The 22,679-nt window shown below is 39.4% G+C and overlaps 1 protein-coding gene across 3 annotated transcripts in view; it reads left to right on the top strand.

The window, feature by feature from the left end:
- ZC3H12C (zinc finger CCCH-type containing 12C) overlaps nt 1-22,679 on the top strand; it is a 45,653-nt gene that overhangs the window by 5,774 nt on the left and 17,200 nt on the right. For all 3 annotated transcript variants that reach the window (XM_017831655.1, XM_017831653.1, XM_017831654.1), the window contains exon 2: nt 15,179-15,945. In XM_017831655.1, the coding sequence (XP_017687144.1) occupies nt 15,251-15,945 (695 nt within the window). In that variant the 5' untranslated portion in view covers nt 15,179-15,250. The remainder of the gene's footprint in view (nt 1-15,178; nt 15,946-22,679) is intronic.

Below are 22,679 nucleotides of genomic sequence, written 5' to 3'. Positions count from 1 at the left end.
TAAAAAGTGCCATAAACACTTTCATGGAGATATGCACTTTATCTTAGTGGAGAGTCCTAGAGCATCATAGTTTGCAGCAACATCCCCTAAGGCCTCTCCACCTTAAAACTTTCAACTAATTTGAAAACCTCAGATGATTTTTCTTCAGCAGTAATTCCAATACAAGCTATTTGTAATGCCAGATACACCTCTGGAAATGGTTTGTTCTGGCTAGAGAAGGGCTGTGATGTACAGATGCCCAGGGCTGTGCACCTGGGTTCACAAGTCTCTGTAGCAGCTGCTTCTGGGATTTGTGCTGCCATTCTTGCTGGGCTGCCAACTGGACTTTTGCTGCTCTTGCCAAGCTGTGAATTGGACTCATTAGAGCTTCTGGAACTGTCACTGTTGGGATTACAGTCTGGCTTTCTTGAAGTTGTTGTTGAGCTATAGCCCATGCTTACTGATGAAAGATTAAAGTCAGAGTTTTCTGCTTCAACTGCTGTTTCCCCAGCCACTTGTTCACTTGTCTTTTAGTAACTTTTTACTGTAGCTTTTGTGTGGAAGAAAATAACATCTGGTGTCATGTGTACATTGATATGACTTTCATCTGATTCCAGCAAAAGACAGCATGGCTCATAAATGTGTTTATTTAGGTACTGCCTACTTGCTGGAGTTTGACTTTACTGCCAGGACTCATTCAAAATCGTGACTTTCTTTCTTATGAGCTCTTTGCTCTGTTCACTGAATTGGCTGTCACTTATAAGTGAAAACCACCCTTGCCTAATAAATTAGGAGAAACTAAACTACAGATCTCACAAAGATTTAGCGTGCATTTGCATTGTGGAATTATGCAGCCAATCTTTTTCAAGACTGAGAATAATTGTCCTTTGGCTTTGATAAGTATAACTGTGTTGGTACCGTGCATGGCCTCTCCATAAGGTTTTGTTCACTGTTTGGTGATGGTCTTCCATCTGATTTGTCTCATAAAACTGGCAGGTCCAAAATTTTGTGAGGCTGTGGTAGTAATCTGTAGTTCACACGGGACATCTTGCTAAAGTTTGGATGCTAGTATGTTACAAATCAGCGCCCTTTTGATATATACAGCTGTTGCAAGAGAGACCTCAGATAAGTGAACTCATTAGTGTGAAACAAGCATCATCATCTTAAAGGCTGATCTTTCTTGCTGCCTACTTCTGTGAGCAGTTTGATTTGTTCATCTGCAGCTTGGATATACTCATCAGAGCCTGTGGGAGCTCTGATGAGAAAATGTTTGTAGCAGGCAGACTGAAAACAGATGCCTCCAGTGGGCATTGTAAATAGGGTTTAGTTCATCTGCTGACATGGAATCCTTTTGTGGGAAGTAAAGCCTCATCCCTTGATAAGTGCAAGATGATGTTGCAGAAATAGGTAATAAGGCCAAATAGGCTGTATTAGCATCGTGTCAAGCAGAGTGATCATTTATCTCTTTGTGGCCCTGATGAGTTTGCATTTGGAGCATTTGGAGCATTGTGTCCAGTTTTGGTCTCTGAAGGACAGGAGAAGACACTAATTTACGGGGCAAGTCTAGTGGATGGCTACCAGGATGATTAGGGTGCTGAAGTACACTGTGTATAAGGAGAGGCACTGGGAGAGCTGAATTTGTTCAGCCTTATTTAAGAGAAGACTAAGGAGGATATTATTGCTGTTTTCAGCTGTCTCCAGGGTGTGGAGAAGACAAAGTACTCTTTTTGGAGGCATGTAGCAAAAGGGAGAGAGACAGCAGTTGCAAGTTAGAGCAAAAAAATTCTGGCTGGAGATTAAGAAAAATGTCACCATGAGGATAAATATTAAATATTGGGGCAGGTGTTTGGGGAGACTGTGGAGTCTCCAATCTAGGAGATACTCAGAAATTGACTTGGAAAAGACATGGAGCAACCTACTGTAGTTGACCCTGTGTTAAGTGGGGGCTTGTTGGACTAGCTGGCCTCCAGAGATCCCTTCCAAACTAAATTATTTAATACCGAATGTTAATAGCATCATCAGTTCTGAATTAAGTATTCCCATTTGCATCTGTTGTTATCAGATCTAACTTCATGACAAGATGGGACTCTGAAAAGCAAAGTGTAAACTCTGGGGGCCCAAAAGGGCTCAAAGTATTAGCCTTAATGAAGAAGTCTGTGCATGAGTTCACAGGTCTAAAATCTAGCTGGCTTTCCAACTAAATGGAAGAAAATTTGGTCTGCAATATTAATTTCTACTTTAAAAGTTGCAGACTTCTGAGCTCAGAATGAAATGACTCTGAAACTGTGAAGACCTAGAAAAATCACGTGAAATCACTAATATGGTTCATCTCTTTCTGATGTATTAGGTTATTAAACAGAAGTGAGCAATCCATTTTATTAATGTGTAAAAATTTAGGATTTCAAAGCCTGGTGTATATAGCTCAGGGGACTTTCTGGTGGTCTCTCCTGAGTTCAGGGATACAGTAAATCTGAAGAAAAGCTATACTTAAATGACAGGAAGTAACATAGACTTCTGTGTAGATGTTTGCTTTCTATTTCTTTTTGAACTTGTATTTGCAGCTACAGTAACTCACTTTGTATAAGATCTGGCTATTGTTGCTACTTGTCAGGTCTATTAAAAGCTTCCCCAGAAAGTAAGAAACAATTATGTACTAAGTAGGTCTTGACAAACTGCATGATCTGTCTCCCCAGATTCTTAACTTACTAAATGCGAGTAAAAATTGAATCTTAACATGTTCTCTGAGTCTTTCATCCCGGTAGAGAGTAAATGGCAAGGTTGAAAGTCTTGCAGAAAATCCACTGCTGGCAGCTATCTCGCAGAAGGCTCCAGTCCAAAAGGACAACTGCAGCCGTGTGGTACAGGCACAGGAATTGTCTCTCAAATAAGCATAACACTGTGAAGCCATTTAGGGCAACACAGAGTCCAACTAACACCTTGAACTCTGTCCAGGAACCCTGGAGATTATGGAGCTCTATTGCCAGCAGCATGGCCTGAAACACAACCTGGCCATGTCTCTAGACAGTTTGAGAGGCCTATTTTCCTCTGACGAGCTTTTCAGACTCTTAATAATAGTCTGTGGCACAGATAAAAGATGTTAGGTTGACTAGCTAAGTCTCTTAAACTTGTATTTAAATGAAGAGAATACTTTTTTTTTCACATAAACATGTTAGTTTTGTTAGAGGATTTTCTTCTGACAGAACAAATTTGAATAAAAGTACTTTGCTAAGCATGATGGTGTACGCTATGTGCAGTTGTAGGCATTGTTTGGCTGCCCAGTATTGTCACAGGGAAAGTTAATTAGACAGTTCAAATTTTCATGCTCAGAAAGCATCCAGACAGCGTGACTCTTTCTGGAAGTGGGAGAAGATCAAATCTAACACGTACGTATTTCTGGAAATTCTTTTTTTCTTTTTTTTTTTTTTTGCCCCCTGGTATGCTTTGCATCTCAGTGTCTGCTTCAATTAATAAATAATACAATTAAAAAATAAGTTAAACAGAGTGGGTCTAGTTATAATCTTAAAATAAGCACTGCTCCCCCATTTGATACGGAAATGGGCAGCGCATTCCTCACTCCCCTGGTGTTCCATCTTAGTGCATGGAAGGGGGTTTCAGTGCTTCCTGGCTTGCAAACCTGTGAATACTTCCTGGTAGAGCTGGAAGGCCCAGCATTAAAGTATCCAAACTGCAGGTTGAATTTCCTTGGGTTACTTTGGCAGTTTGTGTAAAACAGGATAAGCCCTTTGGTGTCTATAGACTGGAATTTGAAAAACTGGAGGATGTTTCTTGTTGGGTTTTTTTTAAGGATTTTTAGTTTTGGTGATTTTCTTGATAACTAAAGATGTTTTGTACTCTTGCATCCCTAAAAAGGACAGAAACACAAGATATTAAGTAGAGTTTTAAAGAAAGCAAAAAAAAACCCCTGTTAGACCTACCTCACGGTACTAGTGACAGCTATTGTATTTTTCCCTTATATTTGCATTTTTAAATATGATAAAAAGGTGGGGAGTTTTGCACAGAAAATGGTAGCTGAGGGCTCGGTCCTAAAGAAAGACTTCACCAAATGGAGTGGGTCTTACATGTGGCTGTATCAGAATAAGGGGTGAAGGGATCTACTATTATGAATACAGGCAGAGTTGCAAAACTGAACCTTAACCAGACAAACTGTGGAAATGGTCATATTGCTTATGTGTCTAGCAAAGGCAAACATTTCCCTGGCACATCTGGTGCAATATTCTTGTGTGTCTGTTCCCCCAAAACCCCAAGAATTTCTGGCCACGTGACTTACTGCCCTTAGAAACAGATTTACGCGATCATGATGTCTGGGTGTGTGCCCCGGTATACGTGTGCAGGTGTGGTTATAGTGGCTTGTATGTTTGTGCTGGGTTTTAACCACACTTGAGTTGGGGCATCCACTTAAAAATGGGAAAATCCTTGAGGCTCTGGTGTCTCATGGTGGCAGAGGTGGCCAGCAGTGTCCCAGGATATGTCAGAAGGAGTGGTGCAGCAGGTCAAGGGAGGGATCCTTCCCCTCTGCTCAGCGCTGGTGAGACAACCTGGAGTGCTATGTTCCAGTGCTGGGCTCCCCAGTACAAGAAAACATGGACAAATTGGAATGAGTTTAATAAAGGACTAGGAAGATGATAAAGAGACTGGAGCATTTCTCCTAGGAGGAAAGGCTGAGAGAACTGGGACTGTTGCACCTGGAGATGAGAAGGCTCATGTGTTTCTTATCAATGTATATAAATACCCAAAGAGTGTGTGCAAAGCAAATAGAGCCAAGATCTTTTCAGTGGTGCCCATGGACAGGACCAGAAGCAATGGGCATAAACTGTTCCCTCTGAACATCAGGAAATGCATTTTTACTGTGAGGATGACCAAGCACTGGCACAGGCTGCCCAGAGAGGTTGTAGAGTCTCCATCCTTGGAGATGTTCAGATGCTGTCTGGACAGGGTCTGGGCAACTGGCTCTTGGTGGTCCTGCTGAAGCAGAGGATTTGGACTAGATGACCTTCAGAGATCTATTCCAACCTCAGTGATTCTGTGATACTGTAGAAGGAGCATAGCATAGGGATCCATGCCTACAATGAATATCTGAAGTTATGGTGCTGAGACAATGACTTTTTCACCATTCTCTTAGGTTAAAAAAAAAAAAAGATCAAAACTATTTACTTTCAAAATGAAAGTCTGCTTCAGAAAATGTATTTCATTTCAGGAGCTACTTCTCAGGGTGGTACTGAAGGGTGATGCCAGTGTTTTTGCTGTTGCAGAATGCTGCTTTATGCTTTTTGTGTAGTTGGCTGGTGTGGCTCAAGCCTGTTGGGCTCCTAATGCAGGCAAATTGTGCAGCTGCAGGCGGGCACCTTGTCATCTCATGATGAACAGCTCATGGTCACTGCCTTTGTCTACCGACAGACAAGGAAACGCTGGATCTGTTTTTACCCATGGTTAGCAAAAAAGTAATCACTACTTACGATAAAACTTAGAGGTTTAATCTTCTCTTCAAAACATTAGAGGACGTCATGATAAATGTTGCAGGTTTTGCACAAGTTTTGCATACAGTCAATACTGCTGATCTAGTGGGATTACACTAGAAATTGTGGACATTCTGACCTTCTTTTAAGGTGATACTCTTCTGGAATACGCGTCTCTGCTTTTTTAAATTTTAAGGATAACTAGAGAGAGATCAGTCTTGTTTCAAAGAGTGAAAAAACTCTCCACCACTTTGTTTTAATACATTTGAAAGTGCATATTTTTCTACAAACATTTACACTGCATTTGGAAATACAGTTGACCCTTATTCTAAATTATGGCTTTTTTAAAGGATAGATATTCTCTAAGCAAAACATTACTCATCTTTATCATAATATCAGTCCTTTTTCTGAATTAATGACCACTTTTTACTAGTCATTTAATTCACTCTTGTATATAGTTGTAGAGTGGTGGTGGTTCTTTGTTTTTGTGACTGTGTGTAGATACAGTCTGGAGCACCACTTACCATTCCTTAAAACTAGGTAAACTTCTTACAAGTGTTCTACTTAGGATAGTTTGCATCTCTTCACATACTAACTGGAAAAGAATTTCTGTTGTGTTTCCACCTTGTAATTTTAAAGATAAGCATCTCCCTTGCAGCTCTCAAGTCCAGCAGTAAATGTAGGATATTTTGCAATGGTGCAGTGGTGAGTTGTATGCTGTAGCATACAACCTTCATTTCTGTTTTATAAATGCTATGGTGTGTGATTGTTTTAACTTGTGCAATGTATTCTTGCAAATGCATCATTTATTACTGCAGGCTTAGCATAAAGTTCTACAATAAAAGATAATTAAATACTTTAATGGGACAAGTTGTCTTTCTAGTTGCTGCAATAATACTACTTGAGTTACAGAATGACCATTTTGTATGCTGGCATAAAATAATTTATTTTTAAATAAGGCTTTGTTTTCAATGTGTTTGAAACAACAAGAGGTGGCTGGAACTAGAAGCTTTTGGGGGAGGGCACTTTTTCCCCCTTTTTAGTAGTGCTTCCATTATATCTTCAGCCTATGTTGGCTGAATTTCACAGATGTTCCAGTTCTTCCTCAGGTCTTTCTGATCCTTCCATGCATGCTTTTCACACCAAACTGGGCAGTGTATGGGGCAGATGATCTCTTTCCCACCCCTCACCCAAACCGAGGGGTTCACCCTGGTCCATGTCTCTCTACAGCATCCTGTCACCTTGCTGTGTGCCATTCGGAAATCTCCTTCTGCCACGGAGTCCCCAGGCTCATCACCTCCAGGCAATTCAGGATTTTGTGCTGCCCTGCTGTTTAATCAAGTGGCATTAGGGACCTGACAAGCACTGTACAAAATGTCCAATACCTGGCAGCCACAAAAATAGGATTTTATAGTTTACTCATCTTGCAAGACCAGAAATTTGAAGGAGCTGTTATGTTTGCTTTGTATTTTGGTGACCAGATTTAACTGGTCACCAGTTAAATGCTCTTTCTATTTTGGGTATGGTGATAGGAAGTTGTTTAACTAGTTATTGGATTTGGAGGTTTTAGCACAAGAAGTAGAACTTGCCGTGTCCTTTTGCGATGTATACCTTCTAGTGATACTCTTACAGCTTTTCACAGATTTGATAGGAGAGCTACACTGCTTTGTACTAAGGTGTCTTTGGTGAGTTCATCATTCCCAGAAGGAAGCCTCGTGTACTGGTTCAACCTTAATATGAACACTTTTCTGTTATCACAAGTGTGACATAATAGGACTATCTGACACTTTGTATACCTTGGACAGCCCAACGTCTTTTAGGGAAGAGCTGAGAAGATGCTTCCAGAACAGGAAGCTGGTTTAAGCAACTGATGCTGTGCATAAGGTAGAATTAGAGAATGTCTTCTTAATTCATGCAACTACAGCTTGCTAGAATATTTTCACTAAATTAAACAATATAACGTTAGGTCTTCAGATTGTATCTGTTCTTACTTCAGTCATAGTGCTGCAGCATAGTGTTTTCATGAACATTAATCTGCAACTAAAGTTTAGCCCTGGTTCCTTGAGGATGGGGAGTTGGAGTATGCGGGGTTGAGGAGGGACATGGGACAGGATAGTATTCTTATTGTTACTGTAGAGGACATAGAGGGGGCAGATCTTTGCGACTGAATGTCTTACAACATTATTTTTAAGGCAGATTTCTAAGCCAGATCATACACTTGCCCTAGATGTGCTTGTAGAGCCCTAAGTACACCAATTCTCTGCTACAGAGTTCTGTTTGTTATAGATGTCTGTAAAGGGTCTCATGTGTCCTCTGCAAAGCAAGGATCACTGGTATTGCAAAAGAAATATCTAGCTCCAATCAGGGAGATACTCAATGAATGATTAGCCAAGTGATCCTCATTGCATTTATTGGTAGTTCTTGGACATAGGTGAACTGGACTGGTTTCCTATTTTGCTTACAGAAGTTTTAATATGCTTAACGTTATCCAATACTGGCAACTGAGGTAGTCTAAATACCACAGCAGGGACTGATTAGCTTTTTCAGATCACTGCTTTTATTCACTGTTTGCAAAGAGGCTTAATCCAGTGCTGGAGATCAGGCATCCCACTGTGCTCGTGGGTAGCTTTCTCTCACTCTTTGTGTTCGCAGTGGCAGAAATTAGTTAGGAGTCTCCTCCTTCCTCTGACTTAAAAGCCCCAAAATTGTGGTGTTAGTAGTTGTTTTTAGGAATGTTTAATTAATAGTGCAGAGAAACTATAGTTGGAGTTTCTTCTTTGAAGCTTAATATCTGGGCACATGATAAATGCATCAGCGTAATAATAGCATGATGGTATGTAACTCATTTACTATGTTGAATTGCTTTAATATCCACATAAAGCTTGAGAAGTTACTCAAAACAGTTCTAACAAACCTGTTCTCATTGTTTTCTTCTTTTAAATCACAGTACATGTTTCCCAGCAGTTTGCCTGTCCTCACACACAGAGAAGGACAGCTACCTCTGGTTCTCAGTATTGCTTTTAGTCATGTAATGATGCTGAAGTTCAGTAAATACGCTTTTCTAGTAATCATTCAGATGAACACTTGCAAATGTAGAATTCCTTCCTTCTGTGTGTTGATGTGTCTTCACTGAGGTTATCAGCAGTGGCAACTTCTTACTTGAAAGTCCACAGCCCTCCACTGTTTTTTTTCTAGCATCAAACCTTGCTAGTTTTACATTGCTAAATGTCTGTGTTGGGCAATGAAAATGTTGGGCAGTGAGGGGAGATGTGGACTGGAGTTTGTGTTTCTATGTGGCTTACTTCAATTAAAAATAAAGACAATAAAAAGTTGGCTATAGCCTAGCTCCAGACTTTTGTTCAAATATTCTGTCATTGTGAAGAGATGGAAAGATCTTGGCATCTAGAACAGATCTATGGGGGAAAAAAAAGGAAAGAAATTCTCTTGCAAACAAATATGAGTGACTAGAGAACAAAAGAGTGGTTCATAGTTCCTTTCTATCAAGTGCTCTAATGTTTCTACTGCTTAAAAATATCCATTATTCCACATATTAATATTATGTGGTTTTAGTTTAATCACTTTCACCTTCCATTGAAATTATGCACAGATCCTCTAAGAGTTGTAAGTGCAAATTTGTTTCAATTATTGACTAATGTACAAAAGTGCCAGAAAATTCAGAAAGCTGTTTCTGAATACATTTCAGTGCTTAGTGTGGGCTCCTTTCATACCTCCTTGTGCTTTATACCCCTATGATTAATTTTGCTAACAAGAAAAGGGGACTACAATAGATACTGATAGATTTATTTCTCTTTAATATTTTTCCTGACAAAGAACTTTTTGTTTCCACAATAGAGAGGATTATATTCCTTGAGACTGATATATTTTAATAGAAACTCACAATTTTTACTACTTAAAAAATAATTCTTTTCTTTGTTTCATGAATTAGAAACAATGAGGAGAAGCTGAAGTCTGCCCAAGCCAGGTGTTTCTTGTTGGCAGCCTGCTCCCTAATGACTCTGGCTCTCATACAGCAGCTGCCTGCTAGTCTCTTTTGTATGGCCTATTGTTGCTGCACACCCCTCGTTAATACACATGCTGCCCGGGGCAGACCCTGAGAATGACATCAACTTGCTTATCTTAGAAACCTCCGAACCTGATGCAGGGTGGGGAGGTTGCCTTGCATCTGCCCAGCCAACTAATTGTGAGCTCTCTGGGTCGTGATTGGCTCCGCGGCTGCTCAGTAATAGGTTAAGCAAAGACATCGCGGGTCCATCTGTTCGTCCATTCATTGTTCTGCTTGCTTGCCTGAAGTCTGCAGCTGAAATCGTGTTAAGGAGTTGCTTCTGGAACAGCTACGAGAAACTAATGTCTGTGTGTTTTCCAGCGAACGTAAGTATATGGGCTTCTCTCTGCACAAATGGGATGTTTCACCTTTCAGGTGTTTCAGTGTTACCAGTTTGCATTTGGACAATGAGCTAGCGTGTGTGTCAGCTGAGATTTGCACACTTTGGGTGTCTCTTGGAAAAAGAGGGAAAGAAAAACAGTTATGTCTTAAGACTAAGTATATTAAAAAGCAATGATCTCGCCCAGTGTGTTTTACTAAGGAACTTTCAAAAGCATCAGTAATGGTGCGTTTCCCAGAATATGAAAATGGTAGGCAGTAGCCACAACAGAACAAATTCTCTCTAGCCCAGTGGGGAGATGAAGAGGTTTCAACTTTCTAGGTATTTACCCTTTTTTTGCAAATAAGCTATTACTTACATTGTAACTAGTAGAAAAAGCTTTTAAGAAAAAAAATTAAAGATGTTTTCCATTATACTATACAATGGGTGAAATTTCCTGTGTTTGTGAAAATAGGAAGAGCTCCATTGCGGGCTATCTGAAGATACTATAGTGTAAGATAGAGCATTAGGATGCTCTCAGATGTTCCAGTCAAAGGTTTTGTGCTTTGAAAGCTAGTTATCAGTGTGTCAGATCTAGCCTGGCTGTTTTTATAAAGTTTCTAATCTGTTTTGGTTTATGTTTTGAGTTCGGATGTTAGGCTGAAGAACAAACACAGTGTACTCCATGAGCCTGTGTTCCAAGGATCCTGTAAAGAAAAGGAAAAAAAAAACAAAACAAAACAAAGACCTTCATATATCAGTTGGGAGGGAAAGAGAGCATATAAAAGGGTTAAAAAGAGGTTTGCATTTCTACCACATGCCCTATTGTTTGAACATATGCATGAGTCTATTGAAAGTTTTCAGAAGATGGGCAGGCCACCAGTTGCTGGTCTCCTGCAGTTCCAGTAGACATCTGTTGCCCCAGAGCATTAACCAATCTGTTCAATGGGACATCCCTCCTTTGTTGGATAGAATGATGCAGACAACAGCACTCGCTGAAATACAATGGTAATTAAATACATAGAAACTACAGCAGTAGGTATTTATTACATATTCATTATTTTATTTGCATTGTTGCAGTATCTTTTGGATACATTCTTCTTTTTCTTTTCCGATCAACTCTGCACTTCTGTTTATGCAAGTAATGAGTGTTTCGACAAACTGATTTCAATATTTTCCATTTCATGTAGAAAAGACTTAGAAAAAGTCTGCCTATGTGAAAATATGGTGAACTATTTCCTTGTAGAATGTATCGTTAGAAACTTTTTGATGGTCTTTTGAGAATACACAATTTCTCTTATACTGTGCCACATGACACACTATATTACTCTTTGTTATTTTCCTTTGTGAACTAAATTTGCATTAAATTGCTTCTCTTATGCTCAATTGTAAGTGGAAAAAATTCTGAATACACAGTAAAAGATTAGATATCTACTTGCCTTTGAGAAATCACATTCCTTTGAGAAATATTTCTGGTTTGTGTGAAGGTGAATCAATAGGCTGCTTGTTGATGGTTAGTGGAAAATAGTGGTGACTTCTAAGAAATGGGAAAAGATTACACTTCTACAATGTAATAGCCCAGTGCTCATCTGGATTATTACATTTATACTCGATAAATGTCTTTGACACAGTATTTTAGGCCTTTAACAGTGAACCTAATGTGAGATACTGTACTTTAAAACAGGCTACAGTTTGAAGCTTGTGTTGTCATAGCTATGTCTAAATTGGGAGTTACCCATTTTATTGACTTTTTAATAAATAAAATTTCGTAAAATTCTTTTACTAAACTGTGATGAGCATAACCAAAAGTTGAAGACTTCCTTGACAGGAATTTTTTATTATTATTTTTGTTTGTTTGCTTGGCTCTCATTTGAGTTAGAATTCATAGCAGATACTTTTTTTAGCTCTATTGCATTGATCAGAAAGCGTACTTTAAAACCATATGTGTGTAATGAGGGTTCATTCTAAATAAAGGAGTTCTTAGCTGATGTTACTCCTTGGATAAATGTGACCTTTTCTAGTTTTCACAAGCTTCATTGTCCTGTATAGAGGTACACTAGTGTTTATTTAGAATACAAATTCATTCAAATTGACTGGCTGGCACGTTGTTCTTCACTAACCAAATCAAGATAAAATAATTAGCAGTATTCAACAGTGACATCTGATTTTCATGGTTGTAGTCAATGAATCTCGTAAAGGACGAGATTCATCCCATCATGATGGGAGCTCCAAAGTGTAATGTTTCTAAGAGATGCTACTGACCACAGATATGATGTACAAAGTTCACAGGCATTGTAAAAAATTGCCTGAAAATAATTGCAGTTTGCATGCAGGGTTTAGGCCAAATGCCAGGAATAGTGTGCTGCTTGTGCAAAACTATTTAAAAAATCTTTAGCTTTGGGCTTACAGAACAAACATAATTTTAACTACCCTTTTAAAGCAATAGGATAGTGACAATATTCTATATGTGGGAGATGTTAAAGCTGCTGCTTTTATTATTCTATTCTTTAAATAGTTTCTGAAAAACAGTAGAGTTCTGTGCAAAATAAACAATTGTATATTGGAGCATGATGGAGATTGACAGGAGACTTAAAGCAGATAGATGTGAGGCTGATTATGTATATTTTCTAACAATGGACCAAGCTCAGTCTGCGGTCATTTTTCATACGCAGTTGATGTGCAAATCATCTAAAGTACGTTTCATATAATGCCTGATCTTCAGACACATTCATATGCTAGTGACTTCTTTGAATCCCATTGGAGGGTGTTATGCTTGTAGTTGCTGTAAAGCACTTAAACTTCAAGAAAGAAGCGATTGGAGAATGACTTAAGTATTATTTTAACCAACAGTAAAAAAAAAAAATCCTCTTTCTAATCTATGTACTTCAGACTTTCATTATTTGATGCTGTTAATATGCAACCTCCTCTTCCCCCCCCTTCCAAAAAAACCCCTCCCTCTACTTTTAGTTCAATACTAAAATGACATTTCACAGTACATGGATTTAGGCAGTGACCCATTATCTCCCTGTATTCTGCAGCAGCGGTACATGAGCCAGCTCAACTTTTCAGTCCAGCTTAAAAGTGTTGCCCATTAACTAGACTTCCTCGAGTCAGAGCAGATTGTGGGGTTGGTGGAACAATGATGTCGGGGCTTCCAGATTGGTTTGGCAGCTGCATTGTTCTCGGAGGGGAAACCAGACGCACTTAAGTCCCGCTCTCTTTCATGGGCTTTTGTTCATACCAAATTATTCTTTCGCTGTGCTAGTATTCATGATGGTATGTTAAAGGAGCGCATCCTAGCAACTGGAGGCCAGTTGCTAAGCAGCCTGGCTTCCAATAGGGGCTGCTTGTTTGCGATTTGTTTTAATTATTTTTTTTTTGTGGTGTCAGTTCTGTGAAGGCCACAGTGTTGTTTTTTTAACTGTATCCTTTTATTGGGATATTGTGATTTGTTACTATCTCTGTGCTATCGAGTGTATTATCTTAGTTAATAAATCACCTTGTGAAAAGGTTAATTTCCTAAATTCTTGTTGTATTTAATCTGTGGTGGTGTTTGAAATCCTAAAGCTTTGAGATAAGAGAATGCAATATTCATTAATTCGCTGCCTGAGAATTACAGTCCTACTGCCTTTTAATAAGATAATATCTAAGTAAAATTTTGTTTTCTATCAGTCTTACCTGGATTAAGGTGTTGGAGATCAAAACATTGATGATAGATAGATTTAGTTATTTTAACTAGGTAAAGTAAGTTTTTGTGCCTCATAACCAAAAAGCTCCACCAGAGTGGTGATGTCTTGGCAGTCAGTGCCTATAGAGTCTGCTTTTACTGAACCATGGATTTGAGTGTTTTTTTGATTTTCTCTAATCTTAATCCTGGATGAATTTCTCTGCTGCAAACTAGCAAATCTTTATCCCAAGAAGAGCGGAGTAGACTGTATTTTAAAAATACTGGGTGATTCTTAAATGCTTCTGCAAGGGGATGGGATAATTAATGTATTTTGGCTGTGCATGAGATATACCTATAATTTGTATTATATAGGTCAAGAGATTCTGTTGGACGTGTTTTTTCTCAGTATGTCCTCCTTGATGAAATTTGTGTCTGTAGTGTATCTATCAAGTTCAAACGAAGTCCTTTGCCTCTGTATCTTGTTTTCTATTCTGCCTTGCAAGATGGAAGTGTGAAAGAACTCTTTGTTTCATAGTCTTTCCTTAATTTAAATTCTTCTTTTTCATGGTAACCCTGCAGTACAATTGGTCCATATGGTCCGTTTTTATTTATGAGAAATAGTTTATCTTTTACTTTCTTTATTGGAGCAGTTAGCAAATATTCCTGCTTGAAAGAACAAAGTAAGGGAAAGAGGTAGCAATCTGCCTTTAAGTGTAGGCTGTGGAAGTAATCTTTGTGATGAACTGGGTGGCTACCTTCTGAATAATTACTGTTATGCAAAATTCCTCCAGAAAGACTGATATGGCAAGTGTATGAAGTTCCCAAAACTGCAACTTGTCTTCTTCCATTCTTCCTAAATGACTCCTGTCTATATATGTATAGTTTTGATTCAGCAAAAGGCTTGTCCGTGTCTAGTCCAGGAGTTGAAATCAGCTTTTAGTTTTGTCGACTTGTTGGCTTGATGAATGATCTGTTGCAATCAGTGCAAAGACTTCCGTTGGCTTTATTGGCCGTTAGATCTATCCATGACCCTAAATACTGTATGTGCTAGTAATACAGCACTCTGTTGAGAGCAATTAGTCTTTCTTGGCTTAATTACAACTTTATAAGGGAATTTATAAATAGTTTGATTGTATACACTTGAACAGATAGTGTCGTTCAGGGCCGATAAGTTTTTGTTTAATCATGTTTTCTGTTACTAATAAGCTAGATAATCTAGTGTTATGCTAATGTCTTTCTATTCAACAGTTTGAGATATTTAGTTTAAAAACCTTTTCTAGTACTTGTATTTTAGTCATACATATTTTTTTCATTGTTATAATATAGACTTAAACTAGAAGAAATATCTCATTGTTTTTAAATCATGACGAGTCTCCTGTCTCTATGCTACAGTAGGTAAACTTGCAGTGTTTGGTTTCGTATTCTTTCATAAATCCATTTCTAGAATTGTGTAAGAAAAAACATTTGATAAACTCAGAATGGTTAGTTATTTGTCCACTTAGCTATGGATGTTCCTTAGGAAAAGTTTTTCCCACAGAAAGTTTCCCATGTTTAAAGAAAGAAAAAGGTCCTGTTTCTCTGCTGGGAGAGAATAAATGCAGTTCTGAGGAAGCAGCAAGGAAATACAAAATAAGTAATGCATGTAACCAGTTGCAACATTTTTGTTTTCTCTTTAGGAATACGGAACACTTTATATTCAGGAATACAAGAAAAACAACAAGGTGGAGTCAAGTACATGCAGCAGCTTCATGGGCTTGAAGGATCATCTGGGGCATGACTTAGGCCACCTTTATGTGGGGAGCACTGGCACACAAATAAATGCAATTGTACCTTGGTCAGTGGTGGAGAAGCCAACAATGGATAAGGTTAATTCTAGGAAAGAAGATGTAGAAAAGGAGGCATCTGAAGAGACTTCCGGAAGCTCCAGCTGTGACTCTGAAGAAAGCACAAATTCTGATAATGATTCAGAGAGACTGAATAATTCTGCATCGGAGTCACATTTATTGCCTAAGACTCACCGAGAGCTGTGCCGATCTCCTTGCTTAGAGCCTCATATACTAAAAAGAAATGAAATCTTGCAAGACTTTAGGATAGAAGAGGCTCAGATAGTACCTAAGGAAGTCAAAAAGCCCCCTGATGTGGTGAAAGAATATCAAACCAAACTGGAGTTTGCACTTAAGTTGGGTTACTCTGAAGAGCAGGTTCAACTTGTACTCAATAAACTTGGTACTGATGCTTTAATAAATGATATTTTGGGAGAACTTGTCAAACTTGGGAATAAAACTGAGACTGATCAGACTGTAACTAATGCTAACACTAGTGTAATGCGTGAAGCGTCTTCCCTAGAGTCTCAGAGGTCAGAGTCTCCACTGCAGGAGGATGTGACAGAGGATGGTGACAACCTGAGGCCAATAGTTATTGATGGCAGCAATGTTGCAATGAGGTATGTGACCATGAAGGTTTTGCTTTTCTATTTAAATGGAAACAGAATGGCCTTGCCCCATTCAAGCGCTGATGTTTGGTATAACTGCCTAAAACTGTATGCAGGCTCTCTTGCAAGCATCTTTATCAACCACACAGTATGCCAATCTCATAATCAGGCTAGAGATCTGTAGGGCTACCTTGGTTTATACTCACTGTTACAACAACCTTGTGTTAGTGTCAGTCTCCTTTTGCAGGCAGCTATCAAATCTCTTCTTCCCACCAGTCTAGTCCTTAATTAATTTTTGGTAGGCACCATTGCTACAGGCACAATTGCTGTGGGCAATTGCTGTATCCAGTTAAGTACAGAAAGCTAAAGCAGATGTAAGATTCCTTGAGATTATAAAATAGTGATGTAGAATTAAGCAGCTTAAGGGGTACTTCTTGGTAGGCTAATGTATGAGAACTGATCTGTCCATAAAATTGGTCTTGATTATCAATGTTGGAGTTAGGTTTTATTGCCATTAATTGTTGAGATTAGCATACTTTAGACTTTCACTTACGTGCCCCCAGATGGCACATTTGCCTACAGCATTACTAATCTTGATCCCAGTCATTTAGGTGCATATCAAAAACCTTGCCTGTGAAGATGAGAGGTTCCTACTTCATCCGTGATAAAAGAGAGAAGGAAATGGCAGAGCTGAGAGGTTAGGGGTTATGGCAATATAAATAATTAAACGATAAATTGATCAGTAACTGTTTGAGTAACTCATAAGGATTATCTGATTACTAGCACCATGGTTTAGAAGGTCAATATTAATCTTCTGATGACTCAATGTGGTTTTTATTAGCTTAGGAATAAAAGACATTTCTTAATGCAAGACATTTCTGAGTTAAAAAAATCCTGGCCATTCCAGTTTGGTTGTTTTTTTTTTAAGGCTTCTAATCAAGTCAATTCCCTTTAAATGAGGCTTTTAAAAATTAAATTTAAATATACCTCTTATTTACACCAATATAATGGGTTTTATTTATTTAAGCAGATGAGTTAGCCCATAAAGCTAGGATATTACTTTTTTAATAGGGGGTATTTCTGTGAGTTCTTTCTACTGGATGTGTCATTCCTTATCTTTTTGTTCAAGTTAAGCTGTAAAGGAAGTAAGTCCAGTTGAACAAACACTATTCTGGTACTCAACCGAGAAGATACTCGGACTTCTAAAATGGGTTTGTATTGTATTTCACATAAATCCAAAACAGTTGCGTACGTGTTAGCTAGTTAGTGCAGCTTAGTCTTGGTGGGTGGACTTAGGTTCAACTTCTCCTACAAACTACATTGAACACATTCCAGAATTAGCTCCATATCTGTCAGTTTTCCTTAATGTTCGTTCAGCTATTGGCATAAATATTTAGGACCTGCCTTACTATGCTCAATTTACTTTCTTGACCACCTACATCAAATGAGCCAAAGACGAATGTATACAGAGCCCTAAAAGAGATTAAATCTATTAATAGAACATTTCTGTATCCAAGAATTGAATTTAACAGGTCTTTACTTATTTTCTACCAAATGCAATCACAGAACCATTCAGTTTGGAAGGGATCTCTGGAGATCCCCTATACAGAGCAGTGTCAGTTCAAGGCCATGTCAAGTTGAGTTTCAAATGTCTCCAAGGATGGAGATTTGACATATTCTCTGGGTCAGTGTTTGAATGCCCTCATGTAGGAAAGTTTTCTTTATTTATGTTTAAGCAACATTTCTTCTATTCCATTTTTTGTCCATTGCCTCTTGTCCCATCACTGGACACCAGCAAGAAGTCAGTTTCTGTCCTCTTTATTCCTTCCCATCGGGTATTTATAGATATGGATAAAATCTCCCCAAGCCTTCTCTTCTCCAGGCTTCTCCAGATCCCCCAGCTTCTCCTTGTATGACAGGTTTTGCAGTCCCTTGATTAACTTTGTTGTCCTTCATTGGCCTTCCTCCAGTATTGTCTATGTCTCTTATACTGGGGAGCCTAGAACTGAACCCAGCACTCCAGATGTGTCTTACCAAGACTGAGAGGAGGATCATCTCCTTTGACCTGCTGGCAACACTTTTCCGAATGCAGCCCAGGAGACTATTGGTCTTCTGTGCTGCAAATGCACCTTGCTGGCTCCTGATCAGCTTGGTGTTCACCAGAACCACAGTGTTCTTCACTTCAGCATTGCTTTCCAGGTGGTTGGCTACCAGCCTGTATTGATGACTAGTCTTAGTCCTCCCCATGTGCAGGATTGGCATTTCCCTCTGTTGAACTTGCAGAGCTACCTGTTGGCCCATTTCTATACCCCGGCCAGGGTCCCTCTGGATGGGACTATGTCCATCTGGTGTACTCCCCTACTTACGCACTTGCTGATGGTGAACTCTGTCCTGTATCTAAGTCATTAAGGAAGATCCTAAGCAATGCTTTCTCCAGTGTCAGTCCCTAGAGTACACCAATACTGATTGACCTTCAGGTGGACTTTATGCCACTAATCATAACCCTTTGAGTGCAGCAGTGGAGTCAGATTTCAGTCCGTCTCTCTGTCCCCTTGTTTTGCTCCTACTTCGTTAGTCAGTGAGGCTGTTAGAAGAGACTGTCAGAAGCTTTATTAAAGCCACAATAAAAAGCCACTGGTCTCCTCATCCACTGAGCCAATCATCTCACCATAAAAGGCTATGAGGCTGGTCAAGCATATTTCTCTTTCATAAATCCCTGCTGACTGTTTCCAGTCATCTTCATCCAATCTACATACAGAGAGGGCTTCCAGGAAGATTTGCTTCATCACGTTTGCAGGGATCAAGGTGAGGCTGACCAGCTTTGTAGTTCCCTGAATTATTCCTTGTTGCCTTCCTTGAAAATGGAAGAGATATTTTCCCTCTTCTAGACCTTAGGAACATACCCAGTCACCACAACCTTTCAAAAATTGCCAGGAGTGGCATTGCAGTATCATTGGCCAGCTCCTTCAACGCCTTTGAGTGCATCGCATCAAGGCCCAGCAGCTTGGCAGTAACGCGTTTCAGTGTTCCCAAAAGTCTGCTGAGGGAAAGTCTTGCCCTGTGACCTTTGCCCAACTTCCTGCACATTGTGGTGCAGGAAGTTGGGCAAAGTCTTGAGCTTGGCCTGGGTGATCCTTGAAAATCAACCAGCTCTCTTGTGCACTCTTCTCTCTGTGAGATTCTTCTGAACAGGCCAAAATCTGCTCTCCTGAAGTCTGGCATAGTGATCGTGCTTTTTGCCTTGCACTTTCTTCACAGGATTCTGCCATTCAAGGTCACTGCAGCCAAGGCTGCCCCTGACCTTCACATCTTGGACTCGTTCTTCCTTATTTCTAAGTGTGAGGGTCGAGGAGGTTCCCTTGTTGAATCCTCAGTCATCTATGTTAAGAAGTTACTGTCAGTGCACTCCAGAAGCTTCCTGGATTGCTCATGTCTTGCTATGTTGGTCAGAACAAAAGCACCTTTGCCAACTAGCTGCTTGGTCAAGTGCATTCCACCTTTTCCTAGAAATCAGTCCTTGATTATGGAAGCCAGTCCCATGTGTGTAAAAGACGAGTCCCAGTTGCTGACAGCAGCTGTGCAACCAGTTGTCCTTTCCCTTTCAAGAAAATAGCTAATAGTAAATAAGCATTTTAAAGACTGGAAAGATTTCAGCTTTTACATATAGAAGAGTAATGTTCAAAGAAGTGAGGGAGATTTGCTTGCAATTCAATTTCTGTGTCTGAATGTCCAGGGTCCTGTTATGAGTAACTATAAGTTGTCACAGTCTTTTCTTTCCTCTTTGCTCTTCTAAGCTATGGCTGATGAGTTCACTTTGGAATTGCTAAAGAGAAATGGGCCTGTGCCCTAAGCAAGACTGTAGATAGTCTTTCGAGAGATGTTCTTGGAAGCTTTCTCATTTGTTCTCACAGGAATGGTTAGAGTGTGATCTATATTCTTACTCCCATACTGTTGTAATACACATACTTGATTATTCTAAGAACTACTAATTTTCATTTAAAGGATATATTTGATGGGGAGGGGAAGTTTTGTAGAGAAGGTTGAGGTGACTGATTCCAATAATACAAGTAGGATGAGACAGCTGCCCTCTTCTGGAAGGATCAAACACTGTGCTGGCCTGTGGGGAGGAAGGATATATCTGATTTGTGATTGGATATTCATATTTGTGTAACTGGTTGCATCTGGTCAATTGATGATGGGTGGATTTTTGAATTCCTTGAGAGCAGCACAGAATGAGGCTTTGGGCAGAATAACTTCCTCTGGCCAGCCGGAGCCAGCATGCATGCTGGTCTAGTCTGGTGACTACTCCTGTTCCAGACAAGCTGCTTTAGCAAACTGTAGGTTAAGCAAAAGCCAGCACTCCCAATTTTTCTGCCTTTTGCTAACGCTTCGAAAGCTTTTCTTATACTTTGAGATGGCACTGCTTGTCATTCGTGGCTTGAACTGAAAATGGGTGATCAGATGCAACTTGTGTATTTCAAGTTTAAAGCTCCAATATGCTCTAAAAATATGAATATGTTAAAGTTTTAAAAACAAAGCAAACCTCCTCTTTCAATGGAATAGCAGAAAGGTGGCTTTTGCCAGCTATGACTTGAAGAATTGCTGTTTAGTTTCTATAGGATACTTAAAATCTGGTCTTGTTCTTTCATTATTCTAGCTTTCCTAGTCTTGACTTAATCCTTTTCCAGAAGAGGAAAGATGCCTACATGTTTGAATCTCACACACACAAAGTCTTTTTTAAAAACGCTCTTACAGATGAGACTGATTTTTCCATGTGTGTGTGCGTAAACTTAAAATCAGATCTGAACAGCAAATTAAATAATCCCCTAGAGCTGCTGTGGAACTTCTGATAGACCCTTCCCACAGCAAAAAGTGAGGCTGTACTAAGGAATAGGACCCAGGATTCAGTCGTGCCATACCTGAGCACTGACCTATGTCAGCTTTCCAGAGAACTGTGTAGCACTAACCCTGCTTCATAAGGTGGGTTGGTTTTTTGCATGTAGATGATGATGTTGTAATGCAAAATCTTCATTTAGAGCCTTAATTCATGTGAGTCAGAGAGGCATTTGTCCTCCATAAAAATGCACTCGGGACTGTATTTAGTGTAGGCTGCACAGCATAGATAATAGACAGGGGACACATTTCAGTCAATAGTAGTTCTGTATCCCTGTGTGATGAGATTTTAGCTGAATTTACCCTTTACGTAACTGAGGTAAGCAAAAGAAGGCAATCTTTGTCCATCTAACAGTACATTGCAAGCTCTTCATCGTCATTGTCACCTCTACCTCTGTCTGTTCTCCAGTACGTTCTTGGACCTGCTCTTTATGCATCCCCAGCTTCCTCAGCTGAGCCTCCACAGTTTGTGATGGAGGTAGGTCCTGTTTCTCCATGAGGCAGCAGAGACAAGGTTTTGAGGGTCTCTTTTGTCCCTTTGTTTTAAGACTTCCCTTTACTACTCGGTTGAGGAGAGAAACATACTGAAGCATATTTGCACAGCCCTTTGCCTTTGCTTGTCCTTTTCAAGCATAAGATTGGGATGCTGAAAATGGCCTAAAATTGGTTATTGCTATGATACTTCTCTTTGCTGGAATCAAGTCAGGATTTTGCCACCAAGAAGTAAGGAATAAGAAACAGAGTTGTTAGTTATAAATACTGCAGGGAAATGATAACTATTTAAATAATTCACTTTTGTTCCATATGGCTACCCCGAGTGCCCTCAGAATTTCTTTGCTAAAAGTGAGAAGAGTGTTTCAAATATATATAGAACTTTATATTGAAAACATATAGGCAAAAAAGAAGTCTGCTGTGCTTACAAAGAGTGCAATGTGACGATAACACTGATAAGCAAATAATTGGATATTTTACTTGCTGTATTATTATTTTTGACCAACCACTTTCAGAATTTTATAGGCAAAAGAATCAAAGTATTTTAATCATGTGCCGTCTTGATTTGCAGATCAAAATCAATTAATCTTGTTTTGAGCAATTACATCTTCTCAAAACTTTGCCCTTAGGATTCCCAGGCCAGGAAGGTGATGCACTTCAGTTTCCCTCTTTGGAAAACCTTGGCCTGTATATTTAAATAGTCCTTGATTGTACATCATCGCACAAGGGAAATGCACCACTAGATAACTAGTGTACATAATTTTTATTTGTGAGAGGAAGATGCTGATTTGGGAAGGTTTTTTTTTTTGTTAAATACATTCCCACTTTAGGACAGATATTTTACAATTTTCTTACAGCTTTCATGCCCAGCCATCCGTCCACCTGTGTATGTTCTAGGTGCTTGTGGCATCAGAAATATACACCCAGGCCTGACAGTCATGGCTCAGACTCCAGTGCCATTCAGGAATGGGAGTCAGCTGAAGGAGGTGTTACTAGGGTGCCTAACCAGCACTAGATATCTCTGTTCAGGCAACTGAGTCATGTCCCCTTGTATTAACCATGAGGCAGGTCATTTGGCTGTAGTAAAAGGTTCACTGATACCCTGCCTACATAGAAGTTTTTCCACAACTGCAAATTGTGTCAGCCAAAGGATGGCTCATTGTCTATGCCACATGGAGTTTTCATATGGAAATTTAATTGCTTATGTATTTTAAAAAACTAACAGTTTAGCTGCGTTATCTCCTCCTCAGATTGTGTGTTGCTGAGTTTGGTAGACGTGGTTGTATCTTGGTACGTTGATTGAGACATCTTTCGGTAGCACCGTTTGTCTTTTTTTTTTGGGTTATTTTGAGATGTCACTG

Source organism: Lepidothrix coronata, unplaced genomic scaffold, assembly GCF_001604755.1.
Source record: "Lepidothrix coronata isolate B3197 unplaced genomic scaffold, Lepidothrix_coronata-1.0 Scaffold194, whole genome shotgun sequence".
Classification (NCBI taxonomy): domain Eukaryota; kingdom Metazoa; phylum Chordata; class Aves; order Passeriformes; family Pipridae; genus Lepidothrix; species Lepidothrix coronata.
This window is presented reverse-complemented; position numbering and strand designations above follow the sequence as displayed.